The sequence below is a fragment of the Erpetoichthys calabaricus genome, chromosome 10 (genome assembly GCF_900747795.2).
Source record: "Erpetoichthys calabaricus chromosome 10, fErpCal1.3, whole genome shotgun sequence".
Classification (NCBI taxonomy): domain Eukaryota; kingdom Metazoa; phylum Chordata; class Cladistia; order Polypteriformes; family Polypteridae; genus Erpetoichthys; species Erpetoichthys calabaricus.
The window spans coordinates 62,781,593-62,801,848 of NC_041403.2; the positions used below are offsets into that span (position 1 = coordinate 62,781,593).

At 37.2% G+C, this 20,256-nt stretch overlaps 1 protein-coding gene across 2 annotated transcripts in view; it reads left to right on the plus strand.

Moving 5' to 3' along the window:
* Positions 1-20,256, plus strand: part of brinp2 (bone morphogenetic protein/retinoic acid inducible neural-specific 2) — a 724,527-nt gene that overhangs the window by 198,852 nt on the left and 505,419 nt on the right. For both annotated transcript variants that reach the window (XR_007936145.1, XM_028811321.2), the window contains exon 6: positions 19,757-19,993. Coding sequence is in view for 1 of the 2 variants with exons in the window: in XM_028811321.2 (XP_028667154.1) it covers positions 19,757-19,993 (237 nt within the window). In the remaining variant the exon portion in view is untranslated. The remainder of the gene's footprint in view (positions 1-19,756; positions 19,994-20,256) is intronic.

Sequence of the window (20,256 nt, forward strand, 5' to 3'; positions counted from 1 at the left end):
AGAAAGAGTATGAAAACTATGAACGCTCAAGTCAAGTGTATTCAGTGCAGTGTGCCGTTACTGGTATATATATATATATATAGGTGCTCTTTGCTGTGTTTAGTGTACCATGCACTAGGAAAGGTTCCTGTACAGACTAAAACACTAAAGTACAATTAGAGGAGATGAGGAATAAACAATCTGTACGTTTAAATTATTGTTTTTTAAATGATAGAAAACTGTTCCCTGAGTGAAATATTTAAATGTAAATACAGGTGTTCTACACTTGGAATGTAATGATTTTAAAATGAAAAAAATGAATGAATAAACGGTAGAAATGAGAAATAAGTTTCAGTTGTTTCAGTGCACAGCAGATAAAGCTGGATTTTGATATGGGTGTTTTAATAGAAAAAAACAAAGTAATCAAAATAAAAACAAAAGAAGAAAAAATGTCTTTAAATGACACAGTGCCATGCACAGTTAAAGCATGGTTGGCAACATGGGCACCAATTAGCCCCCAGTCCAGGCATGTTTGTCCCCAAAAATGAATTCTTAAAAAGCATATTTTATATATTTTTATACATTTCATTGCATATGTTTTCCATAAGGTAAATTAAAAATGAACCAATTAAAGATTCCTGTTTGTCAAAAAGAGTAAAATGTGGCATTTTTCCTGGAGAGCAATTCACTGAGATTTCTGTGGGCACATTAAAGAGCAATAATAATAATAATAATAATACATTTTATTTATATAGCTCCTTTCCCATGCTCAAGGCACTTACAGAATATAATAAAGAACGGCAGCGTATACAGTATATAGCATTGTACAAACCAGATAAATAAATAAAGAAGATTAAGACAGTGAATTCTGAAAAAAAAAGAAACAGACAACATAATTGATGGTCTAGCACACACATACAGGTTACATGAGCATCTTGACAGAGAAGTAAACTGAGAGAAGGGTAATAAAGTCAAATAGAGCTAAAAGCCTTCCTGAACAGATGAGTTTTGAGTTGTTTTTTAAAAGAATTCATGGAGTCAGCTGACCTGATTAATTTTGGTAGGTCATTCCAGAGTCTGGGCGCTATACAGCTGAAGGCCCTGTCACCCATGGAGTGTAGATTAGTGAGGGGCACAACAAGATTGCCAGAATCAGAGGACCTTAGTGGGCGGGCAGGCACATAGTGATGGAGAAGGTCACTGATGTAGTTTGGCGCGAGGTTATTTAAGGCTTTGTAAGTTATTAGTAGGATTTTATATTCGATTCTGTAAGACACAGGGAGCCAGTTAAGACGGAGCAGGATGGGTGTGATGTGCTCGCTGCTGCTGGTTCGAGTAAGGACTCTTGCAGCTGAGTTTTGAATAAGCTGGAGCTGTGATATAAGATTAGAAGGGGCACCTGCCAGTAGGGAATTACAATAATCAATGCGGATGTGATAAAAGCATGGACAAGTTTCTCAGCGTTAGAAAAGGAGAGGAAGGAGCGAACATGGGATATGTTACGGAGATGAAAGTAAGAAAGTTTCTTAATGTGATTTATGTGGACGGAATAAGACAGGGAGGAATCAAAAATGACACCAAAATTTTTTATAGTAGAGGCAGGTCTGATGAGCTCACCGCCAAGATAGACTGGGAAGGAGCTCATTTTATTAAGTTGCATTTTAGTCCCAATTTTCAGGAGTTCAGTTTTATTGCAATTTAATTTTAAAGAGTTCTGCTCCATCCAGGTTTTAATTTCACTAAGGCAGGTTGTGAGCTGAGAAAGCTCTGAAGAAGTTCCACTTTTAACATTGAAATAGAGTTGAGTATCATCTGCATAAAAATGATAACCCAGTCCATAGCTACGGATAATATGGCCAAGGGGAAGAATGTAAATACAGAAAAGCAGAGGACCGAGGACAGAGCCTTGAGGGACTCCTTGTGTGACTGACGCTGAGCTAGATCTGCTCTTGCCAAGACTAACAAACTCTTGCCTATCAGTCAGATAGGACTTGAACCACTGGAGGGCAGTGCCAGAGATACCCAGCATGTTCTCCATTCTGGACAGTAGGGTGTCATGTCTGACAGTGTCAAATGCTGCACTGAGGTCTAACAGAATTAATATGCTAGTTTGTCCAGAGTCTGCTGCCATAAGCAAATCATTGGTTACCCGTAGCAGAGTTTCACAGCTGTGCCGCGCCCTGAAACCAGACTGAAAGGGTTCCATCAAATTATTAGCGGTTAGGTAATTGGTGAGTTGGGAAGCTACAACACGCTCAAGAACTTTTGACAGGAAAGGTAAGTGGGAAATAGGCCGGAAATTGTTAAGATTGTCAGCATCAAGACCAGACTTTTTTAACATTGGGGTTACAGATGCAATTTTAAAAGTGAGCGGCACAGAGCCGGTGTCAAGGGATGAGTTTATTATTGTTGTAACAGTCAGGATTATGGCATGAAGGCAGGATTTAAGTAGTGTTGTGGGGATGGGGTCCAGTACACAAGTAGTCGGCCTCATCTTACAAAGCAGGTTATTAACAGACGCAGATGTGACTGTTGAGAACTTAGAGAAGGAGCTGGATGGAGTGGGAAAACAGGGAGAGATATAAACAGATGATGTATTTATGTTAGTTGAAGTATTTAGATCATTAATTTTGTTACGGAAAAAGTGGAGGAATTCCTCACAGACTTCAGTAGAAGAGGTAGTTGGGCCAGATGCGGGTTCGAGTAGTTTATTAACTACAGAGAACAGAACCCTTGGGTTATCGTGGCCACTTTCTATTATTCTGCCGTAATGGGTGTTTTTGGCAGAAGTTAGTGCTTCTCTATAAGCTCTTTGGTGGTGAGAGAAAGCCTGGATGTGCACGGTGAGGCCAGTCTTACGTGACATTCTCTCAAGACGTTGGCCAGCTGCTTTCATAGATCGCAATTCTGAGTTATTCCAAGGAGCTGAATGTTTAAAGGAAACCTCCTTATGTTTTAAAGGAGCTGTTTTATCTAATGCTGAATGAAGGGCTGAATTATAGTGGTCAACAAGACTGTCTAGTGTTGGTGGAATAGGTGAAGACAGTAAAAGATCAGAAATAGATCCAGAAAGGATAAAGGGACAGATATTTTTAAGGTTTCTGTAAGAAATTTGTCGTTTACAGGTAAGAGGAGGGAAAGGCAGTGAAACAGTGAAAAATACTGCTTTATGGTCAGAGAGTCCCAAATCAGTGCTGTAAATGTTGGCAACAGATAGTCCAGAAGTGCAGATCAGATCCAATATATGACCACCAGAGTGGGTGGGAAAATCAACATGTTGTGTCAAGTCAAAGCAGTCCAGTAAGGATAGGAATTCATTCCTCAGTTTAGATGTGGGGGTGTCAATATGGATGTTGAAATCACCAAGAAGGATAATTCTCTGGGAGTAAGAGCTTAGGTGGGTCAAAAGTTCAATCAGATCGGATAAGAAGGATGCATTGTATTTTGGGGGACGATAAAGAACAATGAGTGAGACAGGACCTGATTTCGTTATTAGTTTAAGAGCCAGGCACTCAAAAGACAATGGACAGTCAATTGGGATTCGTTTAATGTTTAAGTCATCTCTGACAATTACTGCAAGCCCGCCGCCTTGTCTTGAGCTGCGAGGCTCTGTGTGGAAAGTGAAACCAATTGGAGTCGCCTCTGTGAGAGACGCAAATTCGTTTGGTTTTTGCCAAGTCTCCGTTAAACACAGAATATCAAGTTTGGTGTCAGTGATGAGTTCTGACAGCCCCAATGCTTTGCCATTAAGAGACCTCGAGTTAATTAGTGCAATGTTAGTTAATGAGGCTTCTTTTTGCACAGAGCCACGATCAGGGTTTAATTCCACATAATGTAAATTTGGCACACTGACGCTTCTATTTCCAGGGTCATGAGAAAGACGACGTATTCCTGAGCAAATGCTGCCAGTGGTCTTTTCATTCGCAGCCCTGACCCGTGATGTATATATTTCGGGCATTGCAAAATACCGGCGTCCTTTAGGATGTTCCAGTCAGACCATTTGCTCTGGACAAACTGTTTAATAAGAAGGAGTTTGTCATGAGAGTATTTTAGCATGATCCTGGGCAATACTTATCTGAATAGCACTGGAGAAGCAGCACAGCACAGCGGAACCAGTAGGACAGGCGGGTGTGGTAGCGTAGTTGAGCGGCGATAGCAAAGCAGCAGAAAGCATAGCAGGAGGAGGTAGCAGGATTTGGAGGTTCCAATACACAGCCACAAGGAGTAACGCTTGGTAATTTCAGGTTTGATCGCCCCGGAGCCAAAAGCCAGGTTAATATGAAAATCAGATCAGTTTCCAGTCGTAGAGTACTGTAATGGACAAACTATGCCAACAAATAAATTCACATTAAAGGCATCGCCTAAATTTCAGTCAGGAATTCACACTTCATTTTGCCGGAATGTCTTCAAAACCGTCTTCTAAGCAGCACAGCTTGTAGGTTCCTTTTCCCATCTTGAACAGTTGGTGTGGGGAAAAAAGCATAAGAATTCAATTGACTGTACATTTGCAAAAACAACAAACAGGTATGTCTGCACATAAATATGTTTTTAGCTTTACATCTGGTGCACTGTGATGACGTGCCCTCTACATTTAAATCAAGATATCTCCATCTTAACTGCCACCTATAACAGTTAATACTGATTTATGGGTGCTGCTTCACACTCTTTGTGAAGTATTGAGCTTAACCTGGCAGTACACATTACACAGACAGTACAGTTACTTTTCTATTTACATGGTTTTGTGTTTTCTGTCCACTTACTCTATATAGTAGTTTTTCTTTTCATTTTATATGTGTACCTTTTCTTTTTTCCTTTTTATTTATCAATATTTTTATCTTTCTTGTAAATAATTCAGTTTAAAATTGCTACTAATATATCCATCCATCCATTTTCCAACCCGCTGAATCCGAACACAGGGTCACGGGGGTCTGCTGGAGCCAATCCCAGCCAACACAGGGCACAAGGCAGGGAACCAATCCCGGGCAGGGTGCCAACCCACCGCAGGACACACACAAACACACCCACACACCAAGCACACACTAGGGCCAATTTAGAATCACCAATCCACCTAACCTGCATGTCTTTGGACTGTGGGAGGAAACCGGAGTGCCCGGAGGAAACCCACGCAGACATGGGGAGAACATGCAAACTCCACGCAGGGTGGACCCGGGAAGTGAACCCGGGTCTCCTAACTGCGAGGCAGCAGCGCTACCACTGCGCCACCGTGCCGCCCATGCTACTAATATATCATAATTTAAATTACATTTATGTGTACTATGTATGAACTGGGTAAATAACAGGAGGGTTCCTTACATTAAACACCCTAAATACTTAAACAGCACTGAACGTGTTTGCCTTGTGTGCCCATGTCTGCACGCCAAAGGTTAGATTCAATCATTTTTGTGGAGGTTCAGTTTTTAGACTTGTCAAGTTCAACTCTGCAAAATGTAGGTTTAGAGGTTAAACAGCAGCAGCATAGCACTAATTATTATCGTTTCTGTAATAAGAAGATAGGGGGCCATCATGGCAGCTCTTCACACCTAGGAATAACACCAGGGGGACCAATGAACCAAAAATGTTGCCTTTGTTAAAAAGTAATACTATAGGGAAGTATGAACAGAAAGTTGAAAAAATATGAAGTTCAAATAAAGAAAGGCAAAGGAACAAAAATAAGTAAATAAACTAATTATTAATTAATTAAAAAGCATTCCCTTTGGGCCTACCTTTATAGGTTTAAACTGTCTACTGGTTGTGCTCCTCCACATCCTACAGTGCCTCAGCAAAGAATTAATTTTCTCCGTCTTTCACTCATTCCATAGTGTTTGTCCATGTTTCTTCTAACTCACTACTCAATAGGCCCATAGTTTTCTGGTTACTTCTGGCAATGAATGCCCTTCTGTTACTTCTGGCATCAGAGCCAGGCTAGAACTTTCTCCAGTGGCATCTGGTTTCACTCCAACCCTAAACCTTCCATTGTTATTAAAAGGCTAGGTGCCCCATCATCTCCAGCTGTCTGATTTATTAGAGAGACAACACAGACTCATATATTCCCTCATGGACCATGTGTCCTCTCACAGTTAGGAAACAGCAGATGTGATAACATCTCCTTATGGTCATCCTTGCCCACTGCTGGGCTGCTTACCGCCTAGTATACTGGAGGAGCATTGCATTTCACCCTGTCTGCAACTCTTTCACTCTTATGCAGATGCCTACTGCCTTTCTGGGCACACAGCACACATATGACCTAGTGGTCCATAGCAGCCCTTCTTTCCCACATTGGCATGCACAGGGTGTTTCCTTATGCCATTGTGGTTGGCTTCTGTCTCTGGAGGTTTTTGTAGAACTCTTTTCTATATAGTGCCATTTTTGTGCTGCTGATACTCTTGTAAACAGAAGCCCTGGAGTCACCCCTTTACACTGTATTTAAGAAGGTTTAATAAATAATGAATATTTTAAAATATCTTGGCACAGTTAAATTAAATGTATTATAATTTAACACATATTTGGTGAATTATTCACTATAAATAAATGTTAAATACAGTATAAATGTAATATATTAAAATAACATAAAATATGATCAAACTATTTTCTTTAAATGTGTTGTTTATTTTCATAGAACATTTTAACACATCATATTTGATATGTGTTAATAATTCATGTTATCTTAAACTACACAGCCTCCAGTCAAACTTGCTTTCAAGTTTGTAGTTTCTGTCTAAAAATTTGTTGTTAAACTGCAGAATTATACTAGAAGTCTACATATACTTCTGAATGGGTACTGCTACTGAATAACTGGTTAAATATTCAGTTAGATTTCAGGTTTTACATTTCTTAAAGTAAAATTAAAATCTTTTGTGCATTATTGACTATACTTGTATTGCATCATGGTGGCCCTGTGGTTAGCACTACTGTTTCACGTTTTCAGGAGACTGGATTCAAATCCTTCTACAGTTACTGTATATGATGAGATATGCACATTCTCCCTTGTCCTCAATTGTGTTATTCCCACATCACAAAGACATATGTCTATGCTAGTTTAACTGGCATCAATAATTTGACCCACGGTAAGACTGGTATGAGGGTGTGCATTATTGAGCTTTGCAATGGACTTATCACGGCTGGTCTATGCCTTTATATCTGATGCTTTGTTGAACCTGTAATTGGATCAGGTAAATCTGAAGATGTGTTTGCCTTATAATTACAGGTTCTATAAAAGCCGATTGTGTGGGTGTGAATTAAAAAATAGTGCATGCACACAGCACCCTGAAAAACCAAGAAAATAGTCCTAAAGTAAAACTGTACTACTTTTAGCTGACATTGACAGTATATGTGCCCAGTTAGAGCATAAAGAGAAAAATAATTGGCAGCGCAGTCGCATGTCATTGTGCACCGAATAATACTTCACTGCTTCTGCTGTTTTTAATGTGATGAACAAAATGATTACATTCTTTTAAAGCCACGATATAAAATAATGATCAAATGATTATTAGACTTCAACATCTTCCTCATTATCTTTATTGCTTGTGTGAATAACAACTCACCCTGCAAATATATTTTCCTAGGATGTTGGGATTCAATTAATAAAGACATTTTGAAGCAAAAACTATGTTTTGTTTTGGTTTTTTTTTCCCCTTTCATTTGGAAGCAAAATGTTATCACAGGAACACAATACAATCAAACAAATAAATATCATGAGGCAAAACCAATAGTATGCTCTGAAAAAAATCCATGACTGTCAGAATTCAGCCACCACCGTGTGGACACTTTTTCTTTGGTGTCGTTTCTCGTGACTGAAGACAGAGAGATATATTTAAAGTTAGTAAAAATCTTTTATTCAAACACACCAGGCAAAGGTAAAATGACAGAGAAGCGCAGTCCTAGGACACCGCCCTTCATCTGCCCCCCGGCCAGGGTATCCCAAAGTTTTTATAGCGCTTTGTCTTGTGATTTTAATTACACAAGTACTGCAAAACAACAACAACGGTTAGTTCCTTAAAACAATATATAAAAGCTAAGCTTTTTCTTATATCTCTAACTAAGCATTTTCTTACAGTCTCCAATATTAGCTAAAGACAAATGTCACGTACCCCCTGCGACCTTGTGACTTCTTCACCCTGTCTCATTTACTTTGAGGAAGTTAACCTAGAAAACAGTTTGAATCATATAGAAACTGATTTTGTTGAGCCCTTGCACAATATATTTTTGTCAGTTCATAGCCAGAGCTTGCAAGCATTGCTGAAATGAAAGTTTTTAGTCACCAAATACACAGAGTACAAGGTGCTCAGGAGAACATCTTTCTTCTACAACCGAAAGTAAGATTAACATCTAGAGAGCCCCATCTAATTTTTTTTTGTATAGAATTAAACAGCAAGTGAAATAATAAGGTTATGTACAGGCCCAGTGTGTTTACTTTAGGATTATATTAATGTAATCTTAAAAAGTTCTGAACAGATCCTTGTAAGCTGCTAATTATGGTACCAGAGACTGGCATCGTGTGGCATGGTGATTAGCACATGTAAGATTTTCATTTTGTTCTGTACTCTTGACAATAATGACCCTATAAACCTACACAATATTTCATTTTCTTCCAATTTTAGATAACAAAAATATCACTTACCCACTGAGTTGTAGACGGTTGATTGGCATTCCTAAGGTAGAGCCAAATAATATTTGCCATGGGACAATTCTTTCCAATCAAATATTACTCCAAAAATTGCTTTTAAGGAATTAGAGTTGATTTTAATCCCAAGGCTGTCTGGGATATATACAAAAGATTTAGCTTAAAATTATTTAAGTATTGGCCATTACTTAAATATGTTACCTGGTGATGCAGGTTGGATCCTACCCTGAATACATTTTAGACAATTTTAGATGGGATATGTGTAATCGCTGAACAATTTTTAGTTGAATTAAAGCATGCTTGGCACATACTGAACTAGAGAGTACTTTATGAATGGCTAAATTCCATTTCTTCTCTGAAAGTCTAATTAAGAGATTTCTTTCCCGTCATTCCCTAAGGTCATTAAGAGGGTTAATTCCTAACTTTTTTGATGGAGTCTGTCTGAATCTTCATCCACACTAGCCAGTATCGCCTCAGGGATAGATGTAAATGAAAGAGGAGGGAAGCTGGGTAGGTTGTTTTTAATGAAGCTTCAGACTTGAATTTAGGAGAAAAGGTGTGTTGCTGCATGACTAAATTTGGAAGCTAATATTTTTAAAAAATTAAATACATTATCAATGTAGAGCTGTCTAAATGTTAAGTCCCTACTGTCTTCCATGAATACTGCATAGGTTAAAGAAGACTGAAAGAGGTGATGATTATTTATAGTGGCAGGAGATGCAGGCTTCTTTGCCTTAAAATATGACTTACATTGGTTCATTATCTTTAATAAGTTGTGAACCTTGGACTACAGCACATACAAAGAAGATTTAGAACAAAATTTCCTTTCCTTTGCTAACTAAGCAGGTATAGAATCAAGAAATTCTGGTAATTTCCAATATTTTATTGTAGAATTATTTTTAACCCAGTAATAGCACTAAACGTTTGGTAGCGCCATGCCACCTTCTGATTTAAATCTTGTCACTATTTTTATACATGGCTTTTTTGATCTCTAGATAACTGATGAATGTTTAAAACTAAGTGTAACTTCTTAACCTCCGTTCCACTTTACAGTGTTTAGTACAAATAACTTTCAGGACAGTATTCTGCTATCATCTACTGGCTAAAACAATATGCTACAAAAAATTCTGAATATTTCTACGTGTTTTGCCATTCTAAATTAACCCATCAGTATTCATGAGTGGGGTGGAGCCTTCAAACAAAATACCGTTGTCTGTAAATGAGAAGCTATAAAGTCAATCTTAGAACAAACTGAAAATGAACCATTAGTTGAATCAAACAATAGTGATGACAGTGGGAATTGGCTATCAGATTTTTTGGCAAAGTTTCTGTTACATGTAAAAAAGTTTTTTTCCAATTTTTCCAGAGGTAAGCATAATACTAAGACGGTTGAAGGATTTGTGGATATTATGACCTGTACAGGGCATCTCAATGCCCCAATCCTCAGACACAAGTACATGATACACAAGTTAAGTTCAAACAAGGATTTATTTAAAGAAATACCTTACACAGGGTCTCTTCAATAATAAATAATAGTCCTTTTTCTTTCTTTCTTGTTTCTCCTCTATTCCTGCCAAGGCAAACATTTTGAGGCAGAGGACTCCATTTAACCTGGACACAGCGGTACTTCCAGTGTGCCAACACTGTAGTAAGGAAGCATTTCTAGGTCACAAGGAAACTCCATCTCAGAGGGGAGCCTCTTCCTAACAGCACCTTTTAGCAGCACCCTCACCACTGCCATCTAGAACTATAACTTGCATGCAGCCCTGTGAGTGTCTAAACAAGAGGTATGCCAGAGGGGAGCTGTCACTCAGTGAACTGGGGGGGGCACATGACCCGGGGCCAAAAGGAACTATGCCAGAGGGAACAGGGGGAACAAATTGCCCCGGGAGGCAGTCATTGCCTGTCAATTCATTATATCCTTCTGAATAGGAAAGGGTACACCAATTCACAAATGTTTATTATGAGAGCCTCCTAGCTGGGAAACCAAGCCAAGATGCCAGCCTATCCTTCCATCACTATATATATATATATATATATATATATATATATATATATATATATACGAGGGGGGACCCAAAAATAACCGGAAATATTTTAAAAACGTGTTTAATTTAATTTTCTGTACAAACTACAATTAGTCTCCTTCAAAGTACTCTCCATTGGCGGAAATACACTTATCTAACCATTTGTTCCATTGTTTGAAACATTTTTTAAATTCGTCTGAAGTAATGCCCATTAATGCTCTGGTCGTTTCTTGTTTTACCTCTTCGACGTCAGCAAAACGCCTTCCTTTCAAGTCTTTTTTCATCCGAGGGAACAAAAAGAAATCACACAGAGCTAAATCCGGTGAGTAGGGTGGGTGGTTCAGGGTTGTCATACCATTTCAATAACAATAGTTTCTGCAACACTTTTTTCAAGAAGAAAACAAAATTTCACTGCCGCGCGTTGCTCACGATAATCGGCCATCGTAAAAAAACGACGCTTGCACAAAACTACTTTTGCAAAAAAATTCACTGAACACAAGCACAACCTTCCAGACTGATGGCACTTGGCAGACCGACTTGTGAGGAGTGTAACTAGATCGCCCTAGCGGCCCAACCACGTACTACAAGTACCAACCTAACAACAACAAAATTCCGGTTATTTTTGGGTCCCCCCCTCGTATATATACTGTATATATATATATATATATATATATATATATATATATATATATATATATATATATATATATATATATATATATATATATATATACACTAGCTGTGTAAGCCTGTGCTGTAAAAATCCCGGGCTCCTAGAAACTATTGAAATTGTCAGAAAAAAAACTGAAATGCAGAGTCGGTGGTTTTGTCGTTTTTCTGAGCCACCTTGCGCCTCTAGGGCCGGAAAGACAGATACACACACTTTCACACATAGACGTTAATATATAAGATTCTGTAAAAGAGATATAAGAAATATATAGGCCTATAACAGGTATACAGTATAACAGGTACAGGAGCTTTGGAAATATATTCTTTTTTTTTTTTTAAATATTGATTCTCCCAGATAAAGTAAGAAGTAGGGAGGACCATTGACACTGTTAGGTAACATTAAACATTAATATTAAACAAATATTGTCAAATTTGTGTTGAAAAAGATATTTATATTTCTTTGTAATTAGTATTCTGATGCAATCACCAAAAAGTTATCTAGCCTGGTCTGATGCGCCAGAGAATTCATAAAAAAAAAGCATACTTTTATTCAAACTAATATTGAATCCAGAGATCTTAATATATTATTCTAGCAAGTTTAATGCTAATGGTATAGATGAATGCAAGTCTGTGATATAAAGCACCACAAAATCAGCATAAAGAGATATTTTCTGTTCAGGCCCTTCCCTTATGATCCATTTAATCTCTGACTGTTTCCAGAGATAAATAGCTAGAAGTTCAATAGCCGTCACAAACAGCATTGGTAAGAACAGACACCCCTGTCTTGTTCTGCATTCTAATTTGAAATCATTCAAGTTTGTATTATTAATGCAGAGTGAGGCTTCTGGACTAGTATGAAGTAATTTAATCAATGCAGGTATATTGGAGTCAAACCCACATTTGTGCAATACAGTAAATAGGTATTCCCATTCAACTCCATTAGAGGCTTTTCTGCATTCAAAGATAGTAAGACCTCCAGAGATTCTGATTTTGTGGGTGAGTATATTACAATAAACAGGCGCCAAAGATAGGATACTAAATATCTGTCTTTAATAAATCCAGTTTGACCTCATACTAATACCAAGGGAGGCACTTTCTCTGTTCTTCTAACTAGCCTGTTTTATTATGTTTGGTAGAATTTTGTTTTCTACAGTTTCAGGAAACCTTTCTAACAATAATGGCAACTGTATTTTTTTTAAACATACTATTTTAATTTAAGTTGACTTGACTGGTAAAGATGCCAAATGTCATTTTTGACCTACACATTATTGATGAACATTACATGGGCAGATACTCTGTATTTTTTTTCCTTTGCCCTTCATTGTCTTTTTTGTAATTATGCTGACCAAGCAGTTTCACCCTGTGGTTTAGCTTTATATAGTGCCTTAAGGTTGTCTTTTTATACACATAATGCAGATAGTGCACATAATCATCAATAGAAAGTGCAATTTTTTTTATCCTATAATAGAATCTATATCCATGCATATTAAACAAATATGATCTATATGTTTTATTCTGCTCAAGATTCAGAACTGGTCAAACATTTGGAAAATACAGTTTAATTTAGAAAAGTACAAAGCACTACACGTAGGTAAAAGAAAAGTCAATCATAAATGCAAGATGTTAGACACTGTCCTACAGGAAGCAAATTCTGAAAATGATTTAGGGGTTTCTGTTGAAACAACAATTCCATCATCTGATCAATGTGCAAAAGCATTTAAAAATGCAAATAAAATGTTAGATTATATTATGTTGAATTTAAAATGAGGGACATTTGGCTTAGAATATATAATGCATTAGTAAGATTGCATCTGCAGTATTGTGTGCAGTTCTGGTCACCAAGCCACAAAAAAGACATCGCAGCACTGGAAGCTGTGCAGAGCAGAGCAACCAAGTGCATCCCAGGACTTAAGGACATGTCGTACTCTGACAGACTCAGAGAATTAAACCTCAAGCAGAGGAGATTATGTGGAGACCTAATCCAGGTCTTCAGAATCCTCAAAGGCATTGATAAAGTAGATCCAGCAGAATTCTTTCATCTTAAGTGGACACCAGTGGAAATTAAGGGGAAGTGCATTAAAGACTGAAACCAGGCAGTACTTCTTTGCACAAAGAGTTGTGGGAATCTGGAAAAAACTACCAAGACATGTCATTAAAGCAGAAACCTTGACAACATTTAAGAGTATCTGGTTAAGATATTGGGACAGGTAAGCTATTAGCTAAATAAACAAGTTTGTCTCATCTCAGTTGTAAGATTTTGTATGTTCTTAACTGTATTTATGCCCATATCCACTTTTAATTTTCTTAAATGAGGTACTTTATGCATTATATTTAAAATACATAAAGACAGAATCAAAAAGAAAAAATATAACTAAACAATTCAAAGTACAGTACTCCCTAAGATGACATCAGCAAATCCATAGTTTAATTCACAGCATTATAGAAAAGTTACTTTAGATACACAGAGAAATCCTTTTAGAAAATCATTTTCATTATTTCAGACTACAGACCTCAAAACAAGTTATTATGGAACTACAAAAATATACTGTGAGATGAAGGAACAAGTGAAATTTCTGTGACATTAACATTTATGCTGTTGGACGGTTTTTAGCTCCATTAAAGTTTTGTGAAATGCTAAAAATTATGCTGATCATAGCTCTGGTGCAGCCCAAGAAAGGTACAAACATTTTTGTGTACATGAGCTATGTAGCATTATTTTTTTTACTCTATGTGCTATTTTATGCTTGTTAGCACATATTACAGTAGGGATGAACTAACCAAACATCTCATTGTACATGTGGCAGTAGTTCTGAGGTGTTCCTTTGTATTTTCGTTTGAAAGTGTTAGACAAAAACACTGCTGAAAATAAAAGCGGGGTTTACATATTTTAAAAAAAGCAACTAGAAGTCACTGCATGAATCAGAATCAGGAATTCATAATAGTATGTTGTATCTTAATTGTGTGAAATATGGGACCAGCTACAGTTATAACCAAAATATTTTTATACTTATTACATGCAGAATAAAACAGCATGAAGAAATAAATGGATGCCACTAGAAGAAGACAGGCACACAGCTCAGATTGGCTAAAAAAGTTAAAGGGAAGACGTTGATTGGTTGGAGACTCTTTGGATTCACTTAGGCAGTAGAGAACAGACGCTAGATAGCTGAGGGCCAGAAAACTGCACAAACTAGATACACTTAATGTCACTGGTGACACATCAACTGAAACGTGTTGCTGCTTCACAGACAAAGGACCAGACAAAAGCAAAGAGCCATCAGTCAGCCATTTGCTCTGCTCACAGAAATGAACTGTTAAAAAGACACACTACCTGTCACCAGATGAAGTGGATGGGTTTCACGCCAAGCCATGCACTCACCTTGAGGCAAACGATTTCCAGTCAGTGAGGCAGCAAGCTACACAGTGCCCTAAAAATGAAAGAAAGTCACAATTTCCTGTACTGAATATTTGCTGGTCTCAACCACTACTAGCAAGGAAAAGTCGCCTTTCTCTTTTTGTGCTTTTGAAATATCTTTTTTGATGGCATATGTTACATCATATACTGCCTGAATGAAAACCTACAGGCTTGTGGTTGCAAACAGCATACATGAATGGCAAGAGCTCTGAGACATATTAAGCTATTATTAAATAAAAATATTGTGAAGGATCCCAATTGTCCACCAGATAAATACAACAAACTACTGAGAACCCAGTATACCCTTAGCTTTCTTCATTTCTATAATTTTTGAAAGAATAATTTAGTGTGTTAATTTCCAAAAGTATAAACAATACTTACAGAGGTTACTTTTTATATCAGAACTTTCGGAATCAAATATCAAATGTTTCAAGCTGTACTTGTTTTCCTGAGCCATATCAAATTAATGTGTTGAAGGGAATTTCCAGTGTTTTCACACTAAAATGTACCACAAATCCCCAAAGAGCTTGCATTTGCTTTTATATTAGAAATGGGACCTCTTTTCTTGACCATAACAGTTGTTAATTACACAAGTGAGCAGTTATTCTCAGCACTGTCTCTAATCAAAGTGACTGAGTATAATGACGGATCAAAGAAAGAATTGAATTCTCCGCCAGACATCTGCTGGGACTGATATTCTTTAACAGCTGAATTTCAGCGATATTGTCAGTGATGCCTTTTCTAGTAGAAAGATACATATTGATGCAATCAAAACGAATAGAAACGGAGGCAAATACAAATTAAAATAATGGGGTTATCATTGTCACAGTCCACATGCTCAGCTTGTCCAATTCCATAAAATCCCGTAAGAGCCTCCTTTGCTACTCACTTTCCCTGTTGTGATTTAACCTTTAATGTGAATATTTCTTTTTTTTCCATAAAGCTTTATAAAATCATATTACCTGTTTAGAGTGGTTAAAGCATTAGCTGCTTGCCACTTACAGGGATAACCACGTGGTATTTTGACTATGATAGTGCTGTAGTGCTTCTGCTCCGGCCACCCAATGCTTTTCAAGCTACTCATCATCTCAATCCTCAACTATAAATACTTGATTTGTTTACCTGATGTTCGTATTATTCTAACCATAGAAGAAAATGTCCCATTTGGCACATATAGTAGAAGTTGTGATGAAGAATTTGAATCAAAAACAAAGTCCTTGAAGCCTTCCACGGATACCAGTGAGTCAGGCTTCTCATACTCAGAAATGATGTAATGCCCTCATGAAGCATACAGACACACTGAATGCCGATATGCAATACATATACATTTTATAGACCTGCAAGCCGAGATCTCCATTATTTAGTCAGAACAGAACTTGATGAAATTTGAGAGTTGTACAGAGATTCCCACTTTTATAGACCTGCAAGCCGAGATCTCCATTATTTAGTCAGAACAGAACTTGATGAAATTTGAGAGTTGTACAGAGATTCCCACTCTTATTCTGAGAAAGACAATGTATTTATTTTTCTATCAAAACTGTATACATTTTCATAAATGTGCCTTTGAAAGATGAGACACAACCAGAAGCCAAAGGTGCCATCAGATGAATTTGTGTCTCAACCAAACACAACATACTGGGCAGATCAGTGAATAAGCCTAGTCTGCTACAAGTAACAGCAAACAAATGAAGTGAGAAATCATAAATATTTATTTTGTGGTTAAGTTGTACTTGTGAGCAATATTTAGTGTTTATGAGTGTGACTCTCACTGAAGTAATATATAGTAATTGTCTCTGTTCCCTCCGTAAAAAAAATTGAGGGCTGGAAATATATGAGTCAATCTTAGAAAGTTAATGTTAATGGTAAATTCACGTAAGTGTTGCTTAGATTGATTAGAATGTAACTTATAGGTAATGGAAGATTCTGTTTTATCCCCTCTAAGTGAAAGTGTTAATGGGATATTCTTAATACTCTGCTGTATTTCTGGTGTGAAAATAGAATTTTAGAATAATAGACAGTTAGATAGAAACATGAATTTTCAGAATAGATCATTGCCTGTAAATGGAAAGGTAGAGAGGCATATAGTTTTTTGAATATCTGTGATAATATATAGAAATTTAAAGAAATGTAAATAAGATATGTACACCTAAAACAGAAACATCATAAACAAAAAGATTTTCTTTTTTGTGTGTATTACTTCTTCTCCTTTATTTATTTATTTATTAGTTTGTTTGTTTGTTTATTGTGTGTGAACTGTTTTCTTTGAATTTCTCTAAAACATTTAAAATAAAGACACTTAAAACAAAGACACATTGACTCCAGTTGATGTTGTTTCCAGTATTGAGTGGCAGTACTTTTGAAATTATAAGTTACCAGTAACAGCACATTGCATGATAACGTCCAGTAAATACACTTGACTGAGAGCGTTCTAGCTATTCTCACAAGATCAGCATCTCTTTGTCGTCAGTGGATGGTGCTTTGTTCTGTCTCATTTTGCCTTTGAAATTCTGCCATGTTTGACCACTGATTGCTGATGTCGAACAGCCTCTTCCTCAGTCTCATTTGCTCTTGCGATTCTCTTTCGCTTAGTGTCGGCCTGTCGTAAATGCTGAGTTTGCTCTTCATAGTTTTCATATTCTTTCTCTGTATGTTTAGCATTCGTTTTCTCAGAGGTTGATGCGCTTGCTGCTTCCTGAGCAGCTCTTCTTTTCTCCACCCTAGCAGCCCACTTCTCTTTTTTCATTGGCATCTTTTCGCATTAAAGCTGATTAAGTCAGTGTTTGTGTTGCAGTTACTTAGTACGTTTTCTTTAATTTTTCACTTAAGCTGGCACTTAAGTCTTCAATCTGCCTCAAGAATGATTTAAGATATAAAGAGGTAGGGGAAGTGACAGCGAAGGTGGAAGGGATGAAAACAGTGCCTGCACGCAAGCGCCACATAGCCGCCCTGCTGGCTGCTGCTGAGAGTTGATTCTACAATGAAATAAAATAAAAATAAAAAGAGTGATAATTCCAAAACTCTTTGCTTTTAATATAAAGCTGTAGTGCAGAGTTTCAGCGTAGAATATGTGTACCACATTTTAGGCTACAGGTTATTTGATTTTTGACCTTGACCTTCCTGGGTTAACCTTTGACCTTGGAGGTCAATCATCACCGTGAAAGCGGATAGTAGACGTCACGTAGTATATGTGTACCAAATTTCAGGTCAATAGTTCAAACGGTTTGCGAGCTACAGGTGATTTAAATCCTGGACAGACAGACAGACGGACAGCCACGGTAGTGTATTATATAAGAAGATATCTGCACGTATGAACTCAGTCACACTTTTATCATCTGGTTCTTAAGATTTGCAGACAGATGACGTGTGCTGGCTGAAGCCCGTAAACATTCTGAAATAACCCACAAGGGAGTCTGTATTAAGTTATTTTCAGATTATTCTATATTGACATCCCAGAAAAGAAGAGCAAAGAATTGGGTTATCAAGAGGGTAAGAGAAGCTGATTTACTCTTACTCTAAGACAAAAGTCGCTTATCATGTGGTCTATGCACATTCTCCTTACGTCTAAGTGTACTACATCTCACATTCCTTAAGAAAAAAATGTTGGGTTGAATGAAGAGTGTAAATAGTCCTGTGTCAGAAATGTCTGAAATGTGCACTGTGACAGACTTTCATTCACCCAGAGTTGATTGTTGCTTTGCTCCTGATGTGTCCAGAATAAGCTGTGACCCTGCACAACTTTGTTATAGAATAATGAAATCCAAAAGTTTATAAATGGATGGATCTTAACTGTTATATTTCTAAATTTTGCAGCATTCTGTGTAATGCCACTTAAACACACTGCATGTTTTAATATAGTATTCTCATTATAATGTACAGTTACCTTACTGTGTCCACGTATTTACATTACAGAATAAGCAGAAAGTCAGCTTTTTCTTCTATCTGTTCTTTCCTTAGAAAGTTATAAGACATTGAAATATAGCTACAATATAAAATTTCTGCTGAACAATTCTGTGTCAAGTAGGTCACTAGAAAAGTAAATGCGATTGAATATTTTCAAAGTATCTTAAAAAGGTCTTTACAGCCTTTGTTGAGTGGAAGAATTTAATATAATTTTCCAAATAACATTTAAATGACAGATATGTAAACCAGCCAGGGAAATTAAGAACAAAACAGATTGATGATACGGTTCAGTTCAGTTAGAACTCAGGCCACTGGCTGTTAGATTTATAGTTAGAGCGTAAAATCTGTAAAGGAAGAGGGAAAAGCAGCAAGAAAGATGCACTAAAACACTGATCAGGGTCTCTGACTGCCAATGTTATGGTAGGTGACCATTTATCTTGGTTGGATCTGATTTTGTGGATCAGGTTTTAGGCACAACTTTAAACAGAAAACAGCACACAAATCCTTGCAATTCTGATCATTTCTTTCCCACTTCTTTAATGTAGAGTTAGCACAAACTATTTGCATTCATATACAGTAGGTATTTGTTGAATATTCCTGTTTCTGGTCACATCCTAACAATGGACACGTTAGCTTAATTGCTGATGCTATTGAGTGATTGAGGGAGTCTGCATGAATGTGCTCTGTGACAAACTGCCCCACTGTTCCTAACTGCATCAGCTGAGTGTCCATTGCTTCCATGATTGTCTCTGACTCTGTTACCCTGCATTTTATCAGGAAAACAAATGACATGAAACTTTTTTTTATAAGAAGAAATGTGTTTTACATAGAGTATGTACAGTATGTACTGTATTAACATGTTCCCTTTGTAACAGTTTTTAGCTGTAATTTAATGTATAACTCTCAGCACATGAAATAAAGTAAAAGCTGACAAGCACCTTAGGCTTTCTTGCCAATCAAGCTCTTACAACAGCACTTTTACATTTTTAGCTTAAAAAGGCTTTCATTCGGCGGTCTCAAAGTAATATTACAATTTTTTTTATGGTTTATCTCAAAGTAACTACAACAAAAGACCCCTTCTAAAAGGGTGAAAGTAAAGTGCAATAAGTAAAATCTTAGGAAATTGCTTTTTCGTTTTTAACACAGGACTCCAGGATATACTGCCCGAGTTTCTACGAGCTCGTTTTGTAAAAGCAGCTCTGAGTTACGTGGCCTGTAATTCTGAAGGCGAGCTCCTATGTCGCAACAATGACTGCTGGTGCCAGTGCAGTGACAAATATCCAGACTGCAACTGTCCCTCCACAGATATCCAAGCCATGGAAGAGAGCCTGCACAAGAGTAAATTATCCTGGGCCAGCCTCAACTCCGACTTTGAGGAATCAGGTAAGTATTTTGTATTTTTAGTGCATGCAGTTAATACGTGTACATGTATGCCTGTTTTGGTATTGTTGTCTTGCATATGAGAAAAATGAATAAAAACATTAGTGTTTAATTTCAGATTATCATTTCCATGATTATTTTATTACAAATTAATGAAAGGCTGAATACAACAGTGTGGCACGGTGGCGCAGTGGGTAGCTCTGCTGCCTCACATTTAGGAGGCCCAGATTCTCCGGTTTCCTCCCACAGTCCAAAGACATGCAGGT